This window comes from Numenius arquata, chromosome W, assembly GCF_964106895.1.
Source record: "Numenius arquata chromosome W, bNumArq3.hap1.1, whole genome shotgun sequence".
Lineage (NCBI taxonomy): Eukaryota > Metazoa > Chordata > Aves > Charadriiformes > Scolopacidae > Numenius > Numenius arquata.
The window spans coordinates 12,548,636-12,570,023 of NC_133615.1; the positions used below are offsets into that span (position 1 = coordinate 12,548,636).

The 21,388-nt window shown below is 46.5% G+C and overlaps 1 protein-coding gene across 2 annotated transcripts in view; it reads right to left on the reverse strand.

The window, feature by feature from the left end:
* The window catches only part of LOC141476564 (secretory carrier-associated membrane protein 1-like), an 82,569-nt gene extending 65,763 nt beyond the window's left edge, over window positions 1–16,806 (reverse strand). Inside the window, exon 1 of one of the 2 annotated variants that reach the window (XM_074165257.1) lies at window positions 16,590–16,806. In XM_074165257.1, the coding sequence (XP_074021358.1) occupies window positions 16,590–16,646 (57 nt within the window). In that variant the 5' untranslated portion in view covers window positions 16,647–16,806. The remainder of the gene's footprint in view (window positions 1–16,589) is intronic. The other variant, XM_074165258.1, reaches the window with a different exon arrangement.
* Window positions 16,807–21,388: the final 4,582 nt, after the last annotated feature.

Genomic DNA, 21,388 nt, shown 5'->3' on the forward strand with positions numbered 1-21,388 from the left:
GGCCTTTAAGATTTCCTTCTTGAAGAACGTCCAGCCTTCCTGGACCCCTTTGCCCTGCAGGACTATCTCCCAAGGGACCCTCCCAACCAGGGTTCTGAACAGGCTAAAGTCCGCCCTCTGGAAGTCCAAGGTGGAGGTTTTGCTAACCCCCTTCCTTACCTCACTAAGAATTGAAAACTTGACCATTTCATGATTGCTAAGCCCAAGACAGCCTCCGACCTCCACATCTCCCACTAGTCCTTCTCTGTGAAAAGTAGGTCTAGCGAGGCGCCTCCCCTGGTAGGCTCTCCTACCAGTTGTGTCAGGAAGTTATCTTCCATACACTCAAGGAACCTCCTAGCCTGCCTGCTCTCTGCTGTGTTAGATTTCCAGCAGATATCCAGCAGGTTGAAGTCCCCAACCAGAACAAGGGCTGGCGATTGCGAGACTTCAGCCAGCCGCTTATAGAATACTTCATCAGCCTCCTCGTCCTGGTTGGGCGGTCTATAGCAGACTCCCAGCACAAAATCCCCCTTGTTAGCCTTCCCCTTCATCCTTACCAATAAACACTCAACTTTATCATCACTGGAATCTAGCTCTATATAGTCAAAACACTCCCGAATGTACAGAGCCACACCCCCGCCTCTCCTTCCTTGCCTATCCCTCCTGAAGAGCTTATAGCCATCCATCGCAGCATTCCAGTCGTGACCGTCATCCCACCACATTTCTGTGATGGCGACTACGTCATAGCTGTCCTGCTGCACCATGGCTTCCAGCTCATCCTGTTTGTTGCCCATGCTACGTGCATTAGCGTAGATGCACTTGAGCTGGGCTCCCGATTTCACCCCCATCCTTGGCCCTTTACCCCCAGGCTCATTATCAGTGGGCCTGGTTTTATCCCCTTCCCTTCTAGTTTAAAGCCCTGCCCATGAGCCTTGCTAACTCCTGGCCTAGTAACCTTTTCCCCTTTCGGGATAGGGTTTTCCCATTGTTCACAAGCAGAAGTTTCTAAACATCTATCCCTTTTCTCAAATGAAATGACAGAGCGATGTGGAGGAATGGCTGAGTGAAAAAGGGCATGACTTGATTACAATGAGCAACCCAGTCTTTGATAGGGATGAGAGCCCGGAGGAGGCTGTGAACTGTCCTTGAGAAACAGAAGTATGAAGAAGTAGCTACATGATAAGTAAGTGATAAGCGGTACTGCCTCTGGGAGATAGAGAAACATCTGCTGCGCGTGGACAAGAGGTCTGCACTAATTGTGTGAGCGCTCTAGGCGCGTGAACAGAGACTATAAGCCAATCGTATAGCTGTTGCTAGCGCGTGCTCTGCTTGTCTGTCTTTATATACTCTGTGTGAACTTGAATAAAGTGAGAACGACCATACTCATATTGAGACTCATCGTTACTCCGGGTCCGTCTCCCACTCCGACATCTGGTAGCAGAGGATGCACAGAGATCCATAGCTCAGCGGGACTGAGTTCTCCGAGTCTGCGGTAAGCAGCTAGAGGAGGGGAGTGGGAAACCACGGCTGGGAGAAGTGCTGCTCGGGCGCAAAGGCGGGAGCAGACAACGGTGCGAGGTGGCCTCTCGCCTCCCAGGCGCAGTGATGCAAGTAGAAGCTGCGGCCACGCTACCTGCTGGAATCCTCTCTAAGAGAGGGAGTGAAATACCGGCGAAACTGTTGATAAGTTCCATGCTACTCGCTGGAATCCTCTCTAAGAGAGATAATGAAGTACCGGCGAAACTGTTGATAAAGTTAATTAAATTAGGACAGCGATGGGGTCATTTTTCTGACACACCTATGCTGTTTTCTGTTTCGGAATGGCGAGATTTTGGAGGGACGATGTGGCAAAAAACAATCGAGGGGGATGAAAAAGAGGAGAAAGAGATAAAAGCCGTCCGTGGGTTGTGGCATACTGTGCTAGAGACTTTAAAAGCGATGAAAGCGGAGCGGGAAGTAGCCTGTGCAGCTGCTCAAATGTTAGGTCCAGGAGCGGCCGCCTTAAAACCTGAAAGTAAGCCTGGACCTATTGCGCGGTTCTTTGGGCTGCCCGCGGTAAAGGGAATGACCGGGACTGTGTGTAAAACTGTTGCTGAAATTCGAGCTAATGAGGACTCTGACCCTCCTGAGAAAAGTAAAGACTTGCCGCTGAACCCCTTGCAAAACTCGGGAAAAGCGGAAGTGACCGATGCGAAACCAGAACAGAAAAGTAATGCAAATGCGGAAGCGCCTCCTCAGAAAACTCCAGCAGGGGAGGGGCCTGAAACGTCTACTGATCTCATCGATTTGGGAGGAGCAGCGTGTCGCCCTCCGCCCACAGCACCGCCTCCAGCAACTCCGCCTCCCTTGTATCCACCGCTACCCCCCTCCAGTGACTCGTCTGGTCCGCCAACTCCACCCCCGGACAAGAGTCGTAAACTGTCCACAGACAAACTGCTACAGACAGTTTTAAGGTGGCTCGACGAGTTAGATTTACGTGTGGCGAGGAAGGATGATAACATGCCTCCATGGCTAGTGAATCCCTCAACACCTCCGAGAACTGCACGCTGGAATGGCATTATTAGAGACGCTATACTAGAAGGACAGTGGGGAGCAGCCGCTAGTTTGGGCGGAACTCCACCTCTCGCGTGTCCCGTTGTACATGTAAACAATACTGGCAAATGGGAACCACATGATTGGAAAATTTTACAACAAGCTCGCACCACCATCTCAACTTATGGAGTAAAATCTGAGGCTACCCGACAAATTGTCAGCTGGATTTTTTCTGCTGATCTGATGTGTCCATATGATTGTCGTAACCTGATGAGACTGTTGCTTACTCCAACACAATATTTGTTGTGGGAATCCTCCTGGCAACAACGAGCTATGAATGAAGCATCTCGAAGACAAGGGGAGGGAGACCCCCTCCGTGGAGTCACGGCAGAGATGTTCACAGGGCACGGAAAATTTAGTGACTTGGAAGTACAATTGACGTTTCCAGCAAACCTATTACAGCGATCGGTGCAACTTGCCCTAGAGGCGTTTCTCGGCCTCCCAGGATCTACTATTCCGTCATTTGGTACCATGATGCAAGGAACTACAGAAAAATATAGTAACTTTGTTGACTGACTGTGGGAAGCAATCATGAATCACCCTGATTTAGATGACAGCGGTAAACAACAGATGTTCAAAGTATTGGCTTTTGACAATGCCAATAAGACCACCAAGCAAATTCTAGCCAGTCTACCAAAAGGAGCCTTTCACTGAAGAGTCTTTGCAGCAATTAACCGACGTATTATCAAGAAAAGGCCTTGTTATCGCACCCGAAAAGGTGCAGCGCACAGCTCCCTGGAAATATCTCGGATGGTCTATCATAGACTCCAAGATTCGACCACAAAAAACCGAGCTCGCAACTCAATTGCGCACACTGACTGATGTCCAAACCCTGCTTGGAGACATTCAATGGGTGCGGAACTGTGTTGGTATTTCCAATACTGACATTGCACCCTTAACAGAATTATTGAGAAGCAATCATCCAGCCGACAGCATTACTCTGACAGTGATGCAGCAAGCAGCACTACAACAAATTGCACAAAAACTGCAATCGACGTGGTCATCTCGACGCATTTTAATGTTGCCAGTGTCTCTGATAATATGTAATGGGAAAGATTCACCATATGCAGTCATTTGTCAATGGCAAAACAAAAAGGGGGAACTTGCTACTCTCTTCTCCTTCTTTGGTGATGCCACTGACAAATGCGAAGGGAAGGTAACAAAAGAGAATGTGTTCAATGTCTTAGAATGGGTATTCTTAAGTGTACAACCAAAAACGAGCATTCAAACGCGAACTGAAGCAGTAGGTGAATTGATACGAAAAGGAAGATCACGAATCATAGAAATCAGTGGTAAAGAACCAGAGGATATTAGCATACCTGTTAAGGCTGTAGATTTAGAATGGTGGCTGCGCAATGACGCTGCCATGCAAGAAGCCTTGTTAGGCTACAGTGGGAGAGTGCATTCACAACAGCCACAAGGGAAATTATGGCAAGTTCTAAAAAGAAATCAATGGCTAGAAAGACCCAAGGTACAGAGAGACCCATTGTCAGATGGTATCACTGTGTATACAGATGCAGGCAAACGCTTGCGGCGTGCAGCCTGTGTTTGGCAGGAAAAAGGTCAATGGTGTCAGCATATCATAGAGGGACAACCTCGAGATTCCCTTCAAACATTGGAACTAACCGTAGTAGTTTGGGCCTTGAACAATTGGCTAAGCACTCCCTTGAATGTAGTAACAGACTCATTATATGTGGCTGGAATAGTGCCACGCCTGGAAGACGCTCTACTTAGAGAGACAGCTAATCCTAGGCTGGGGAGTTTATTTATTCGGTTGCGATCTATACTTGACCAAAGAACAGCTGCCTGTTGCGTTATCCGTATTTGTAGTCATCAGCTAGACCTTGGATTAGGCCAGGGCAATCAACTTGCTGACAGCCTGGTTAGTCCAGTGTGTCATGTGCCTCCTATGGATAAATTTCAACAAGCTAGGCAGAGTCATGAGAATTTTCACCAAAATGCAAAAGGGCTAAAAAGACAATTTAATTTAACAGAAAATGAGGCTCGAGGCATTATCCAAGCCTGCCCGAAATGTGGGAGCCATGGCCCAGGAATAGGGTTAGGAGTGAACCCAAAAGGATTAAAGGCGTTAGAGTTATGGCAGATGGATGTCACACATATCCCAGAGTTTGGTCGCTTGAAGTATGTACATGTGACCATTGATACATTTTCAAAAATGATCTGGGCAACCGCATTGCCCGGAGAAAAGGCACATCATGTATGTAAACACTTGCTTGCTTGCTTTGCTGTATTAGGAGTGCCTGAACGCATTAAAACTGATAATGGGCCTGCTTATGTTAGTCAAAAGGTTAGAAAGTTCTTGCTAAGATGGGGAGTCGATCACACGACAGGGATCCCACATTCGCCTACGGGACAAGGATTAGTGGAACGCACTCATCAAGTATTGAAGGACTATCTAGGTAAACAAAAGGGAGTAGAGACAGATGCTCAGCAAAGGCTACATCGTGTGCTCTTTACGTTGAACTTTCTCTGTCTCATGGGTGATCGAGAGGAACCGCCAGTGATGATTCACCATCAAAACCTTAAGTTCAATAGTTCAACAATACTCCCGCAACTCAAAGTGATGTATAGAGATCCAGTCTCTGGAATTTGGATGGGGCCTGTTCCTGTTATATTTAATGGTCGAGGTTATATGTGTCTCCACAGATTGCGGTCCAGTGTGGGTACCTAGTCGAGCTGTAAAACCTGCTCTGACTCGACATGATCCGCCTGACAACCAAGATGTTCAAGATCCTGACCCTGGGGATATTGATTCCGGCGTAATGACCCTCCACAAGATTGAACCTAGGGAAAACATGTGGGTTACCTGGGCGAATAAGACAGGACAACAAGCCTTTTGTCTATCGCTTGCTTCTGCTACAGAGCCTTTTCGGACATGTTTGATAGGAGTGCCTGGTTTTAAGGTAGAAGACTTTAGCAAGTATAGTAAGCAGAACTGTATTAATTCTCAGAGTGTTAGTAACTGTAGTGCCACGCTCCTTAATAGCCTGAATGTTACGCTGCCTTGGGACCCTCAAGAATTAGAACTGTTAGGATCAATGAGAATTGGAAATGCCTCCCAGAACTGGACTCAAACCTGCATATTTTTTGGAGGACCTGCCTTTACTGGCGTAAATTATTATCGATCATTTAATTGGATGGGGTGGACAAACGTCACACCGAAAGCAAACTACTATGACTATAGACATAAAGGTGCATTTTGTGGCACAAATGACACATCAAAACAAGGATTGGGAGCCCTTGGGGTTGGAACAAAAGGGGAACAACAAATTTGGAACAATGGCACCCCGAAAGCCTTGCCGCCAGACGTGTTTTTGATATGTGGTGACAGGGCATGGCAGGGAATTCCGAAAAATGCGATAGGTGGTCCATGGTATCTTGGCAAATTAACGTTGTTAGCCCCAAATCAAAACTGGTGGAAAAATGTGACCAAGGGAGAAAACGCCGCACGTACAAAACGGGCGGTCACGGGTCTCCCACCAAATTGCAATGATGAAGTTACCTTACTCAATCCCACTGAGAGAGTGTTTTTATCCATGTTTGTACCTGGGGCAGCAGCAGGCAGAGCTTTGAAGGAGATAGGACGGTTAGCTTGTTGGGCTGAAAAACAAGCTAAAGTCACCACTGAGGTAATAGAAACTCTGTTAGGAGATCAAAATAGCTTACGCCACGCAATTTTGCAGAATAGAGTGGCAATTGACTTTTTGCTATTAGCTCAAGGTCATGGTTGCGAGGATTTTGAAGGCATGTGCTGTATGAATTTGTCCGATCACAGCGAATCAATTCATAAGCAGTTGCAGTGGTTAAAAGAGCATGCAAACAAAATTCATCAAAACCATGGGTTTTTAGATGGGTGGCTGACTAACTTGTTTGGGAATATGCCACAATGGTTAGTAGGCTTGCTTGTTGAAGGCTTGCGCATTATAATAACTCTTGTGATTATAGGTCTATGCTTATGTTTAGTGCTTAGTTGTATTAAGAGAGCTATGTTAAAAGTAGTAAACCAAGCCTGGATTGCTCAAAAACAAAAAGGGGGAATTGTGGAGGAATGGCTGAGTGAAAAAGGGCATGACTTGATTACAATGAGCAACCCAGTCTTTGATAGGGATGAGAGCCCGGAGGAGGCTGTGAACTGTCCTTGAGAAACAGAAGTATGAAGAAGTAGCTACATGATAAGTAAGTGATAAGCGGTACTGCCTCTGGGAGATAGAGAAACATCTGCTGCGTGTGGACAAGAGGTCTGCACTAATTGTGTGAGCGCTCTAGGCGCGTGAACAGAGACTGTAAGCCAATCGTATAATTGTTGCTAGCGCGTGCTCTGCTTGTCTGTCTTTATATACTCTGTGTGAACTTGAATAAAGTGAGAACGACCATACTCATATTGAGACTCATCGTTACTCCGGGTCCGTCTCCCACTCCGACAGAGCGAGAGTCCTCACTATTCCAGCATCCTCCAAGCCTTGGTGTGCTTCCCTTGGGTTTAATCCTGACAGGCCCAGTTAGTTCCCCTCCCCCCCTCATATCTAGTTTAAAGCCCTACCAATGAGCCCTGCTAACTCCTACCCCAAAATTCTTTTCCTCCTCTGGGACAGGTGCATCCCACCTGCCCCCAGCAGGCCAGGTGTCTCGTATAGCTGCCTATGCCCAAAAAACCCAAAGCCCTGCCTATAACACCAGTCCCAGAGCCACGAGTTGACCTGTTGCCTCTTCCTATTAATTTCCTCATTTGTGGTTGCCACTGAAGGGATAGAGGAGAACACAACTTGCGTTCCTGATCCCTTAAGCAGCCGTCCCAAGGCTCTAAAATCTCTTTTAATTGATTTTGGCCTCCTTCTACCCACTTCCTCGCTACCCACCTGAAATACTAACAGGGGGTAATAATCAGAGGGGTTTACCAGGGCAGGAAGTTTGTCCAACACGTCCCTAACCCGTGCCCCAGGGAGGCAGCAGACCTCCCTGTGAAGTGGGTCAGGGCGGCATATTGGTCCCTCTGCCCCCCTCAGTAGAGAGTCACCCACAACAATGACCCATCTGCTTTTCCTTTTGGAGCTAGCAGTGACACCGGGTCTATGGTGACTTGTTCTTTCTGACTTCTCCAGCCTGGGTGTACCATCCTCCTCTCCAACAGCCAGTTCCTCCTGCAGAATTCTGTACCTGTTCTGCAAGGCTAACTGGGAAGGTGGGAGGGGCCGGGAGGGGACTCACCTGCTTCCCTGAGCAGGGACCTGTTTCCATTCCCCCACTCCTCTGAGATCTCCTCCTATTGCTTGGTGACAAGAAGGGAGGGGGTCCTCTGATTTATGTGGGGCCTCAACCTGTTCCCTTACTCTCAGGGAGCGGGCCCACCAGTCAATCTCTCTCTCTCACACTCCCTGATACTCCTCAACCTCTCCACTTCATCCTTCAGTTCAGCCACCAGGCTGAGCAGATCATTCACATCTGACACAGGTGTTGTCCCCACTACCCTCCATCGCAAGTGCCAGGCTCCGGCACTCTCTGCAGCCAGAGGCCTGGATGCCCACATGTTTGCGTGGGGCCTCTGTCTGGGTGCCCACAGCTTTTCTAACAACAGTCTTCGACCGGGTAGCAACCATGGCTGGATCTCTACCAGCAACTGACACCTTGCGACTCGAGGGTCAGTGGGGATGAGCCTCTGGCCACTTAGAGGGATTGAACTTACCTCGTACACTGATAGAGGCTCACCACCCTGCCGTACAGACTGCAGCCTGCTGAGGCACCTGCCAGGGCACGCATGCACGCACGCACGCACGCACACACACACGCACGTGCGCACGCACACACGCACACAGGGTGCTCACTCTGTGCTCTTACTCCCTGAGGCTTCTTATAACCCGGTGGCTGGATCAACCGGGGGTGGTGGTGGCTCCGCCCAGGCTCCTTCAGCAGCACCGCCCACCAGCTGACAGCCCCAGTACAAGCAGAGGGCTTGTCCCGGCTTCAAAAAGCCCCCAAAAGAGCTTCTCGTTGGCCCTTTTTGCTGCAGATCCCTTCCCCAGCGCAGTCTTACCTGCCCTGAAGCTGGTCTCCGTGGCAATGACCACAGCCAATGATCAGGGCCAGCCAGCATGGGTTTATGAAAGGGAGGTCCTGCTTAACCAACTTGATCTCTTTCTATGACCATGTGACCCACCTTCTCAATGCGGGGAAGGCTATGGATGTTGTCTACCTGGACTTTGGTAAGACCTTTGACACCGTCCCCCACAGCGTTCTCCTGGAGAAGCTGGCAAATCATGGCATAGACAAGTATACTCTTCACTGGGTAAAAAACTGGCTGGATGGCCGTGCCCAGAGAGTTGTAATTAATGGAGTGAAATCCAGTTGGCGGCCGGTCACCAGTGGTGTCCCTCAGGGCTCAGTCTTGGGGCCAGTCTTGTTTAATATCTTTATTGATGATCTAGATAAGGGGATGGAGTGCACCCTCAGTAAGTTTGCAGATGACACCAAACTAGGTGGGAGTGTTGATCTGCTTGAGGGTCGGAAGGCTCTACAGAGGGATCTGGACAGGTTGGATCAATGGGCCAAGGCCAATGAGATGAGGTTTAATAGGGCCAAGTGCCGGGTCCTGCATTTCGGTCACAACAACCCCAGGCAACGCTACAGGCTTGGGGAAGAGTGGCTGGAAAGCTGCCCAGCAGAAAAGGACCTGGGGGTGTTGGTGGACAGCCGGCTTAACATGAGTCGGCAGTGTGCCCAGGTGGCCAAGAAGGCCAACGGCATCCTGGCCTGTATCAGGAATAGCGTGGCCAACAGGAGTAGGGTAGTGATAGTGCCTCTGTACTCAGCCCCGGTGAGGCCTCACCTCGAGTGCTGTGTTCAGTTCTGGGCCCCTCACTACAGGAAGGACATTGAGGTGCTGGAGTGTGCCCAGAGAAGGGCAGCAAAGCTGGTGAGGGGTCTAGAGAACAAGTCATATGAGGAGAGGCTGAGGGAACTGGGCATGTTTAGTTTGGAGAAGAGGAGGCTGAGGGGGGACCTCATTGCCCTCTACAACTACCTGAAAGGAGGTTGTAGAGAGGTGGGTGTTGGCCTCTTCTCCCAAGGGAATAAAGAAATGCAGGACCCGGCACTTGGCCTTCTGAATCTCAGAATTGTCCTTGGCCCATCAATCCAGTCTGTTCAGATCCCTCTGTAGAGCCATCCTACCCTCAAGCAGATCAACACTCCCGCCCAACTTAGTGTCATCTGTAAACTTACTGAGTGTCAGTCCTGAGGTCAGGTCATCCAGATCATTGATAAAGATATTAAAGAGAACCGGCCCCAATACTGAGCCCTAGGGGACAGCACTTGTGACTGGCCACCAACTGGATTTAACTCCATTCACCACCACTCTCTGGGCCCAGCCCTCCAGCCAGGTTTTTACCCAGCGAAGAATACGCCCATCCAAGCCATGAGCAGCCAGTTTCTCCAGGAGAATGCTGTGGGAAATGGTGTCAAAGGCTTTACTAAAGTCTAGGTAGACAACATCCATAGACTTTCCCTCATCCACTAAACAGGTCACCTTGTCATAGAAGGAGACCAGGTTTGTCAAGCAGGACCTGCCTTTCATAAACCCATGCTGACTGGGTCTGATCACCTGGTTGCCCTGTATGTGCCACGTAATGGCACTCAGGATGATCTGTTCCATAACCTTTCCAGGCATCGAGGTCAGACTGACAGGCCTGTAGTTCCCCAGATCCTCCTTCTGGCCCTTCTTGTGGATGGGCATCACGTTTGCTAGGCTGCAGTCAACTGGGGCCTCCCCAGTTTGCCAGGACTGCTGATAAATGATGGAAAGTGGCTTGGTGAACACTTCTGCCAGCTCCCTCAGAACCCTTGGGTGGATCCCATCTGGCCCTATAGACTTGTGTATGCCTAAGTGCTGTAGCAGGTTACTCACCATTTCTCCTTGGATCATGGGGGCTTTATTCTGCTCCCCACCCCTGTCTACTAGCTCAGGGGGCTGGGTACTCAGGGGACAACTGATCCCACTACTAAAGACTGAGGCAAAGAAGGCATTAAGTACTTCAACCTTTTCCTCATCCTTTGCTTTCAATATGCCCTCGTGCATTTTGGGGGAAAGATTTCTAACAAAGTTTAGCTTTTGAGAACAAAATTGGGAAAAGAAAACCCAAAACATTTGGCCACCAATGGACATCAAAGCTTTTTTTCCTCCCACATTAACTGTTGGATCTCAGCTTTTAAATTAGGACTTGACACTTAGAAAATAATATAGCCTTCACATGAAGGATGTGTTTTTCAGTCCCATAACACTGTCTACATTCAGTCAGATTAAGCCTCTGAGGTTGCAATTTACACATGTTCAGTAAACATTTGGTATAAATCAAACAGCTAAACTCCCCAAAGACTTCCTCCCTCTTCATGCCACAAGCAGTTGCACATGGAAAAGAAGTTTCAAGAAGCTACTCATGTTTGATGCAGTGTCGAAGACTGCTGGTTCTTCATGCTTTATTTATATCATCCCAGGCCCAAGAAGGAGTAGAGTTACAGAAACTTCACAAACAGCATCTTAATTGAGATTTCATGTTTCACTATCCTAATAGTTCATTAGCAGTATAAACAGTTCACATTTAACAGTGTTAAAGCAAGCCTTAATGCCTTGAATCTACAATAGTATATTTTAACCTATGATTAAAACCCACTTACTACAAGAAAGAACTGTCCTCAAAGGTTACACATGTAACACCCAGAGGAATTAATGACTTAAAGGCAAAATAAAGACTATTTCTGTACTTCTAATAAAGAAATCTGAGTAACCACTAGAACAGTTCTTTTACAATTTTAAGTTTAACATCTTATTCACTGATAAGCCATTTCCCACTCCCCTCACAGAATGATATTCAAAATTTTCACCCTATCACTGTCAGGACACAAATATTAAATAGGATAGTGCAGAAGTAGCCAACTGGGGTTTCTTATACTTGGCTTTCAAGCAGTGCCCATTATAGGCCGCTTTATCTGACAGCCGCAGAGCTATGAAGGGTTCTGAGCTACTGAGCAAGGCAAATTCCCCACCTCTGAAACCAAGGACTTCATAAACTCACAAGGCCAAATTTGTCCTCAAGCCCCCACCAGTCCCATCTTGCAACGGAGTACTGGATGGCTAAGAAAGCATCATCTCTCTCATCACTATTCTCAAAACTCTCCCCTTCCTCAGCTCTGAAAGGTGTGTTATGTTAAAGTCTCAATATATACTGCAATACTAATGCAATATGTGCTAACACTTTACTGAAAATCTGGGGGGAAAAAAATGCAGCTATAACTGATACTGAATATCTATTAGAACACTTCACAGTTTTAATAGATTACAGTGCATTTATAGCACTGATGAAGTGTACTCAAAAGCTAACTAGCATGCAGGACAGCTAAAGAACATTTCCAACATCATGATGTTCAGCATTAAATTATGCAAGATTTGGGGAATTTATAAATTTTGAAGTCATGAAGGGAAAACAGATTAAGTCAGAAAAATATTTGTATTTTATGTCCTTTACTAATTTAAAGACAGACAACTTCATTGGGTATATTTTATAGTTATATAAAAGAATTTAAAATAAGTTATGCATACAGGCACACAACAATTTTTTTTTAATTCTAAAGCACAAATACTGCAGAAATACTTCAAGTAATTAGAGTCCTGATCCTGCCAAACCAGACAGAAAATTAATTTGTGCTCATGCGAGTCAGATTAAGTGTAATACCCAAATTATAACTGTAACTACCTCTGTAGTAAAGTTAAGTTCTAACATATACTTAGCTCTAGTGACTCAAGTAATCCTGTGACCTCAGTGGGAGCAATTCAGGTGCCTAACACCATTTTTAGATATCTTAAGAGTACCTCAGACATCCACACAAGAATGTCAGTCATGACAGAACTACAGAAGACCCACGTCTTTTTAGGAGCAACAACTCAAAACTAACCACTGTTTGGATACCTAATCCCACCCAAAGAAACTACTCATACAATTAACATTACATACATTTGAGGGTTTCCACAATCATGTCCTTCCACACTGTACTCTAAACAAGACAGACATAGGGCATTCTGTTCAAATCTTCATGTATATCACTTAGTGGTTTGGTTTTTACCTGAAGGTCACCATTCACATTTAAACACAAATCTATTTTAGTTTTCAGTCCTATCATAATTTCTATAATATCAAATATCTGCACCTGCTCAGAGCTCCAATCACATCAGAGGAACCAACCCAACAGAATTCATCACAGAATCCACTTTTTAAAGTCACAATTCCACAGTCACTCAGAAGTAACAGTTTCATATGTTTGGATGACTGTAACAACCATCCCTCCAAAACTTTTACAGTCTGTCAGCCAAGCCAAAGGCCTGTGAAATTCATAAATATACTTTAAAAAAGAATAATTTCTTCTCTTAGTAGTAATATAATTTGCTTATAAAAGAAAAAAGAAAACAACACAGCAACACATTTTTAGAGTAGATGAATTGCCAAATTGTTTCAGTCAGTGAAACTTACATTGGATTTCAAGAGACTGAAGTTTCAGAACCTCTGTATCATCTTCCAAGATGGAAGACTACAACTATCCCTTGTCCTATGACTTAAAAAATAAAAAAATAAATAAATAAGAAATTTTAAAAAAGCAGCCACACACACAAACACCAAGGAGGCAGCTACATAGGAAAAGGTTTAAGCTGACTTTAGAAATTCACCTTTGTAAATTTATTTCATACTGGTTTAGTCTATTCAAGAATAAACTGTCAGGGCCTTAAGGACTCTCAAATCCCTCCTAGGTGGTCAGACCCGCCTCATCACTAAGGACTTGCCTGGTCATCATGAGACTGTTGGCCGATCCTAGTTACTTTTGCTGGGCCTGATCCTGACCCCGACTTGACTCTCTAACTTGGGCTTGGATCTGCCTTCTCACTATGGACTTGTCTAACACTCTGGACTCTTGGCTGAATGTAGCTACCATCACTGGACCTGCTCTGCTAACCCTGCTTGGGTGCTGTGGGACTGCACCATTTGTCAGTGAGAACTTTACCAAGCGTGAATTCATGCTCACAAGCTATGACAAGTGTTTCTCAGTGAAACTAAATAAATAAAAAAAAAAAACCACAAACACCACAACAACTTTCATTATTAGCCCACTTCCATCTGTGATATTCATTTGGTTGCACCAAATATGTATTTCTTCACAATGCTACTACATTAAATTATAGCAGGATTATCATGTCTTCATTTGAATGGTACATGGATGTATTTTCTTCTGTACAACTTCAATGCAATCAAAAGCTTTTTAACTTTAGAATGTTACTTATCTATTTCATTACCTCTTGCCTTTCAAACCAAAACACATCTTGGTTTGGTTGGTACACCATCCAGAAGATGGCTATTTACAGAGGAACACTATGACTTCAAAAGCATATCAGCCTTTGGGCCACATTAAAAAAAAAAAAAAAAGCTGAGATTAAATAGCCACCATCTAAAAAATCAACAACATTTTATGATCAATCCAAGCAAGCAAATACTTGAAACAAGAAATCCTATTTTACAAACTAAATTCCTTTACTTCCAGGAGATAGCAAAGCAGAAACATAATTTAATTTTAGATTTCCAAAGGAATTAACTACCCAAAATACTGAGCAAACTAGATGTTTCTGCTTTCCCTTTATCTTCTCAGAGAATATATTTTTTGATTCAACATCAGGTAAGTATCTCTGCTGTAATCTTTTAATTAAAAGGCATGAGAATAGTCACAGGAAACCTCACAAGTAGATCACAAACAATTAGTAAAACAAAAATATTTAAGAAAAAGCAGGATCTATCTTTAGACCTTGGCAATACCTCTTCCACGTGATGCCCCCCTCTCCTTTCTCTGTCATACCAGTGTGTGATTTTATACAAGCACAGGAAGTGGCTTCAAAGGTAAGGAAAATAAGTAATCATATATAAAATTATCAAGCACAAATAAAAATATAAATACATTTGAATAAGGTGTTCAGACAACATGACTTAGGTTGTCAGGGCCCATCTGACAAAGTATTTTAAAACACATAGTCAAACAAAACTGAAATACAGACACACATTAATACTCACTAATTTCAAATTTGTAATGCCAACGGCATGAGAATCAAGGTTTGGCTTATACATGAGGCCTTCTGCCCCTTCAAGTAAACGTGTGGATGAGTAAAGGTATGCAAGACTACCTTTTATTGGCAGTGGGATGAAACAGAAGTCAGCAGAGATTGAAAGTAGTAAAAAAAGAGCTCAAAAAAAAAGGAAAAGCATACAGCTTTCCTAAAACAATTTCTACAAGTAAAAGAAATCCAGAACCATGTTTAACAGTGAACTTCAAGTTACAGAGAAGTCGTTATAGAGTCCTTTTATCATAATGCATTGCAGATGAGAAGTAGAATGTGGATTTTGCCTGACAGGTAAAATAGAAGTCTTTCCCTGATGAGAAATTGGAATAAAAAATTGCACTTTAAGAAATGTCTTCAAACTGTAAGTATGGTCGAGGTAGGTCCCTAGCTTAGGTTACAGAAACACTACATAGGACAAGTTACCTGGGCTGATGAGCCATGCAGGGGCAACTCTACTGCTTCCAATACCCCTAACCACTCTGCGTATCTATACACAAATTTTGCTACATGTTATTTTCATCACTATTACAAAAAGCAAAGAAAAGCATCACATACTTTTGTTGCTGAAGACATATTCTAGAACAATGACACCTTTTCATTACTTGGTGCCAAAAGGTATTTAAAAGAACAGTGTTCACTGCCATTGGTACCAGTCCAAACTATTGTTGGTGGCAACCTCAACCAGGGCTGCTGTTCATCTAGAAGGTCATTGCACTGTGTAAAACATGAAGAAAAAACACAGTGTCTAGCCTAAAGAATACACTTTACTAAATGTTATGACCATAAAAACTAAAACAATGTTTCAGACAGACTCCAATGAATAATTGAACTATGCTTCCAGCAGCTACCTGCACAAAAGCATGCTTGAAGTGTGACAGCTCAATTTTTAAAAGGCTTAGTTATTCCAGCTGACATCCTAAACTCACTGCCATATAGTATGTGTGTGTTTTAAAGTGTCAGCATGAAATAAAAGTGAGGCACAAAAAAGTTCTGTAAGATTATTAAAGTAGCTCAATAAATTACTTACTGAATTGGATTCAAATAGCAAAGAAAGAACAGATAAGGAGGGGAAGCATCCAAGGAGGTCACCTCATCTTGATAACTGAAGCCAGAACAGTGGGTAAAGAAACAAATCTCAGCTGTATGACAGGTCACTAATACAAAAACTAAAAGCTTTAGAATACATTACAACACAGCATTTTGAGATGCAGGGTAAAACTTATGCCTAGCCATCAGTACCCTGCATGCTTCAGAAATAATGTAAAGAAGCAGGTAAGCTTGATGGAAGCTGGGAAAAGGCAAGAGAGGAAAAAGGGGGTAAATTTACTAAACTTAACTATCTGGGTCAGTCAAATAGGAGGAAAAAAATATTGTAGCATTATGCACACATTATAACAACATACATTACCGCCAAAATCAAGAGACTCTTTTTTTCCCCTTCAAAATAATGCACCAGAAACGCAGTTTCTGTTATTTTAGCAACAGAAGGCAAGATGAAACACAGAAACCTGAACTTGTGAAACGGCTGTGCCCGTTTCTAGGGCTTCCAACAGCGCTGCTTATCCTCAAAGCCCCCTAAGAGCCATCGTGCCCCAAGCTCCGCGGAAGGCAGGAGCCTATGGCGCTACCGATCAGCGCCCCCCCAGCCCCCCCGAGGCCAGCGCTACAGCGCAGCGCTGGCCCTTTCCCACCTCCCGCAGCTGGGAGCGGCCCTCTCACACGCAGCGGGGTCGATGCCCGCCCGCCCGCCCCTCCCCCCCCCGGGACGCCCGCGGCTCCGCGCAGCTCGCTCTGTCCCCGCCACAGCACCGAGGACAGCTCGCGGCCCCCCGTCGGCCGCCACCCGCAGCCTCACCTTGAAGGGGTTGTTGAGGTCCGGATCGGCGAAGGGGTTGCTATCGAAATCCGACATGGCAGAGGCAGGTGGGCGCTATGATCGCTAAGCGGCGACTCTTCCCCTGGAGCCCCCCCCTCACACTCGCCAGCTCGCGAGCTGCCCCCCGCCGCTGTCACCAGCCGTAGCGACCTGAGCACGAACCCACTCCCGACGAGCCACGGAGCACCGACCTCCCAAAATGGCTGCCTCGGAAGTGAGGTTGAGGGGTGGAACGGCCCTGAAAGAGAAAGGGAACGTCTGCTCCTAAGGCGAGCAGGAGGCAGGGAGGGAGCAGGGCTTGGAAGAGCCCATTCCCGGGGCGGGGAGGGAGGAGAGCTGGATGAGCCCATTCCCGGGGAGGTGGGCTGTGAGAGTTAGAGACCTGCTGTGGTGAGGGCTGTTGGGCGCCCGTCGCCCTCGCCGCACCGCCTGAGCTGATGGGGAGGAATGAGGGGTCTGTCCCGCTGCCCTCGCTTGTCAGCACCAGTCCGGAGCCGGGGGCAAGGAGGCCCGGGGCTTCATGCCTATGGCAGGAACAGCGTGGCAGACGGGGAAGCGCGTGCGTATGTTGCCAACGGCCGTGGCGGGAGCAGGATGCCTCCCCTCAGAGAGCGGCACCCGTCCGGGCAGCTCCGAACCGCCGGCTCGGCTAGAGTAGCCCCGTTTGGTAACACTCTCTCGGGGCTACTCGGTACCGTGTGGATGGTACCCAAAGGGAGGAGGTGCATGGCCTCTCCTTTCCTCCATCCCTGCCCCTCAGAATGGGTTAGGACAACCTGTCTTGTCTGGAAAGTGAAATGCACATGCAAAGGTAACGAGAAAGCCTTCATATTTGAGGCTTATTTGGTAAACCACAAATTTACTCCCTTATTCCCTTCCTCCCGTTGGTATGATGAATAGCGTGCCAGGTGCATGGCTTCTCAGATGTCTTGTACAAAGGTTCAACAAGGGCTGTAGGTAGGGTATGGCTTTGAATCATGGTCACAAAATCCTGCTTAATTGGATGGACACATTGAAAGAGCTTCTTGGAAATGTTCAACCATTTTGAACTGTTCAAAAGACTTTTCAAATACTTCCTCAGAAATGCTGACACTGCAGTTTGAAGAACCTGGTCCAAATGATGCAAAGAAATGGGAATAGCTGTTTGAAGCACTGAAGACCCTTTGGTTCAGAGCTATTGTTGAATTTTGAAATCCTGTATACTTGATGTCAAACAGTAACAGTCTACATTGATGCAACACTTTTAAAACCAGTGAATTCTGGATTTCTTTACATGCTTTCTAAAGAAATTATTTAAACTTTCATTTAAATGCAAAAAGAGAGGTTGAGCCTGTAATCTACCTAAAAGAAATTGCTATGAGAGTAAAATTGGCCTATTAACTCTTTGGTATTCAAATGTGATTTTTTTCCCATGTAATAATCATAGACTAACTTTGAGGCACAGTATCTAGGGTTTGTTGAAGGCTGACTCAGAATGTTAACACCTTTATGTACTTTAATGGCTCTACATACATCATTACTCTGATCCTGACACTGGCAGTCATTGCGATGGTGGTGTTCCATCAACAAGTCAGGAAAAATCCTACATGTACAAGACAATTGATTTTGCATGGATCAGTAAAGAAAGCAATAATTGCCTCAAGGCAATACCTGCCCTTTACGGCTGATAGCAGTCACCTCAAGAGACTGAGAGTGTTTATCCCTCCTTCCTAAGGGGGATGGAGGGACCAGTATGCTGTGCGGACCCTCCTCAGAGGGAAGTCTGCGTTCTTCCTGGAACTCAGGTTAAGGACGTTACCAGGAAACTTCCTGGCTTAGTACGTCCTTCAGACTATTATCCATTACTGGTTTTCCATGTAGGCACAGAGGAATCTGTGACTCGCAGCCCAAGATCCATAAAAAGAGACTTCAGGAAGTTGGGAGGGCTGGTAAGGGAGTCTGGGGCACAGGTTATCTTTTCATCACTCCTTCCAGTTGCGGGCAATGATGCTGGGAGGAACAGACAAATACAGTCAATTAATACGTGGCTCCATGGCTGGTGCCACTGACATAACTTTGGGTTCTTTGACAGTGGATTCACCCATACAGCACCAGGCCTGTTAACAGCAAATGGGAGGCACCTCTCTAAAAGGTGGAAAGAGGTTCTAGCGCAGGAGATTGCGGGGTCGATTGAAAGAGCTTTAAACTAGATGTGAGGGGGGAGGGGGTTAATAGTATCAGGCTTGACTGTAGCAAGCTGAGCAATAACACATCAGGATTAGGGGGACAGGGTGCTAGTAAGGACCTTCAGCCTGTAGCCCTGAGCCATACTGGTGACACTGCACTGCAGTCAAAGTCTTATGGAGATGAACCAGCAGCTCCTGAGGTAGTTGAAATAAACAGAGAAACACCTGTGAGACACCTCAAGGGAGGTTCCCTTAAAAAGGCAGCACAGCCAGCAGCCCAGCTGAAGTGCCTCTACACAAATGCACACAGCATGGGCAACAAACAGGAGGAGATGGAAGCTACCATGCTGCTGGAAAGCTATGATATAGTGGCCATCTCTGAAACCTGGTGGGATGAATCCTATGACTGGAGTGTGGCTATTGATGGCTACAAGCTGTTCAGAAGGGACAGGCGAGGAAGGAGGGGTGCAGGTGTTGCCCTCTATGTTAAGGAATGGATAGAGAGTGAGGAGATGTCCCCAAAGCCCTCCCTGGGGTCAGATGAAGAGAGAGTTGAGAGCTTGTGGGTGAGGATTAAGGGGCAGGCCAATGTGAGGGACACTGTTGTGAGTGTTTATTACAGGCCACCTGATCAGGATGGGGAAGCTGATGAAGCCTTTTACAATCAGCTCAAAGTAGCATTGCAGTTACAGGCTTTGGTTCTTGTAGGGGACTTTAACCACCCTGATATCTGCTGGGAAGGCTACACAGCCAGGCATGTACAGTCCAGGAGGTTCCTCTGGTGTATTGATGATAACTTCTTGACTCAGGTGGTGGAGGAGCCAACAAGGAGAGAAGCACTACTGGACCTAGTGCTGACAAACAAAGAGGGACTGGTGGAGGACATTAAGGTTGGGGGCAACCTTGGTTGCAGCGACCATGGAAAGATAGAGTTAAGGATTGTGGGCAGTATGTGCAAACCAATAAGTAGGACTGAAACCTTAGATTTCAGGAGGGCTAACTTTGACCTTTTCAAGAAACTGCTAGGAGAAATCCCATGGGATAAGGCTCTGGAAGGTAGGGGGGCTCAAGAGAGCTGGTCGATATTCAAACACCGCTTTCTCCAAGCTCAGGATCGGTGCATACCTAAGAGCAAGAAATCGGGCAAGGGAAGCAGGAGACCTGCGTGGCTGAGCAGGGAGCTTCTGAAAAAGCTCAAGTGGAAGAAGGAAGTTTATAGTGTGTGGAAGAAGGGACTGGCCACTTGGGAAGATTATAAGAATGCAGTTAGAGTATGCAGGGATGAAATGAGGAAAGCCAAGGCCTCCTTGGAATTAAAATTTGCAAGGGATGTCAAAGTTAACAAGGGTTTTTTCAAGTATATCGGAGGCAAAAGGACAACTAGAGAAAATGTGGGCCTGCTGTTGAATGAGACAGGTGCCATGGTGACAGAGGATGCAGAGAAGGCGGAGTTGCTAAATGCTTTCTTTGCTTCAGTCTTTACTGCTCAAGCCAGCCCTTGGGAGCCACAGAATTTAGAGGAAACAGAGAAAGTCTGGACAAAGGAAGCCTTTCCCTTGGTGGAGGAAGACCAAGTTAAGGAGCAGGTAAGTGAACTGGATACCCACAAGTCCATGGGTCCTGATGGATGCACCTGTGAGTGCTGAGGGAGCTGGCAGAAGTCATTGCTGGGCCTCTCTCCATCATCTTTGAAAGGTCCTGGAGATCAGGCGAAGTGCCCGAGGACTGGAGGAAAGCCAACGTCATCCCAGTCTTCAAAAAGGGCAAGAAGGAGGACCCGGGAAACTACAGGCCGGTCAGCCTCACCTCCATCCCTGGAAAGATGATGGAACGACTCGTTCTGGGCATCATCTCAAAGCATATGAAGGAAAAGAAAGCTATCGGAAGTAGTCAACACGGATTCACCAAGGGGAAGTCATGTCTGACTAACCCGATAGCCTTCTACGATGGCATGACTGGATGGATAGATGAGGGGAGGGCGGTGGATGTTGTCTACCTTGACTTCAGCAAGGCTTTTGACACAGTCTCCCACAGCATCCTCATAGGTGAGCTTAGGAAGTGTGGGTTAGAAGAATGGACAGTGAGGTGGATTGAAAACTGGCTGAAAGACAGAGCTCAGAGGGTTGTGATTAGGGGCACAGAATCTAGTTGGAGGTTTTTAACATGTGGAGTCCCCCAGGGGTCAGTACTGGGTCCAGTCCTCGTCAATATATTCATCAATGACCTGGATGAGGGGATGGAGTGTACCCTCAGCAAGTTTGCTGACGATACAAAACTGGGAGGGGTAGTTGACATGCCGGAGGGCTGCGCTGCCATCCAGCGAGACCTGGACAGGCTGGAGAGTTGGGCAGAGAGGAACCTGATAAAATTCAACAAGGGCAAGTGTAGGGTGCTGCACCTGGGGAGGAATAACCCCCTGCACCAGTACAGGTTGGGGGCTGACCTGCTGGAGAGCAGCTCTGAGGAGAAAGACCTGGGAGTCCTGGTGGACAATAGGATGACCATGAGCCAGCAATGTGCCCTTGTGGCCAAGGCGGCCAATGGCATCCTGGGGTGCATCAGGAAGAGTGTGACCAGCAGGTCGAGGGAGGTCATCCTCCCTCTCTACTCTGC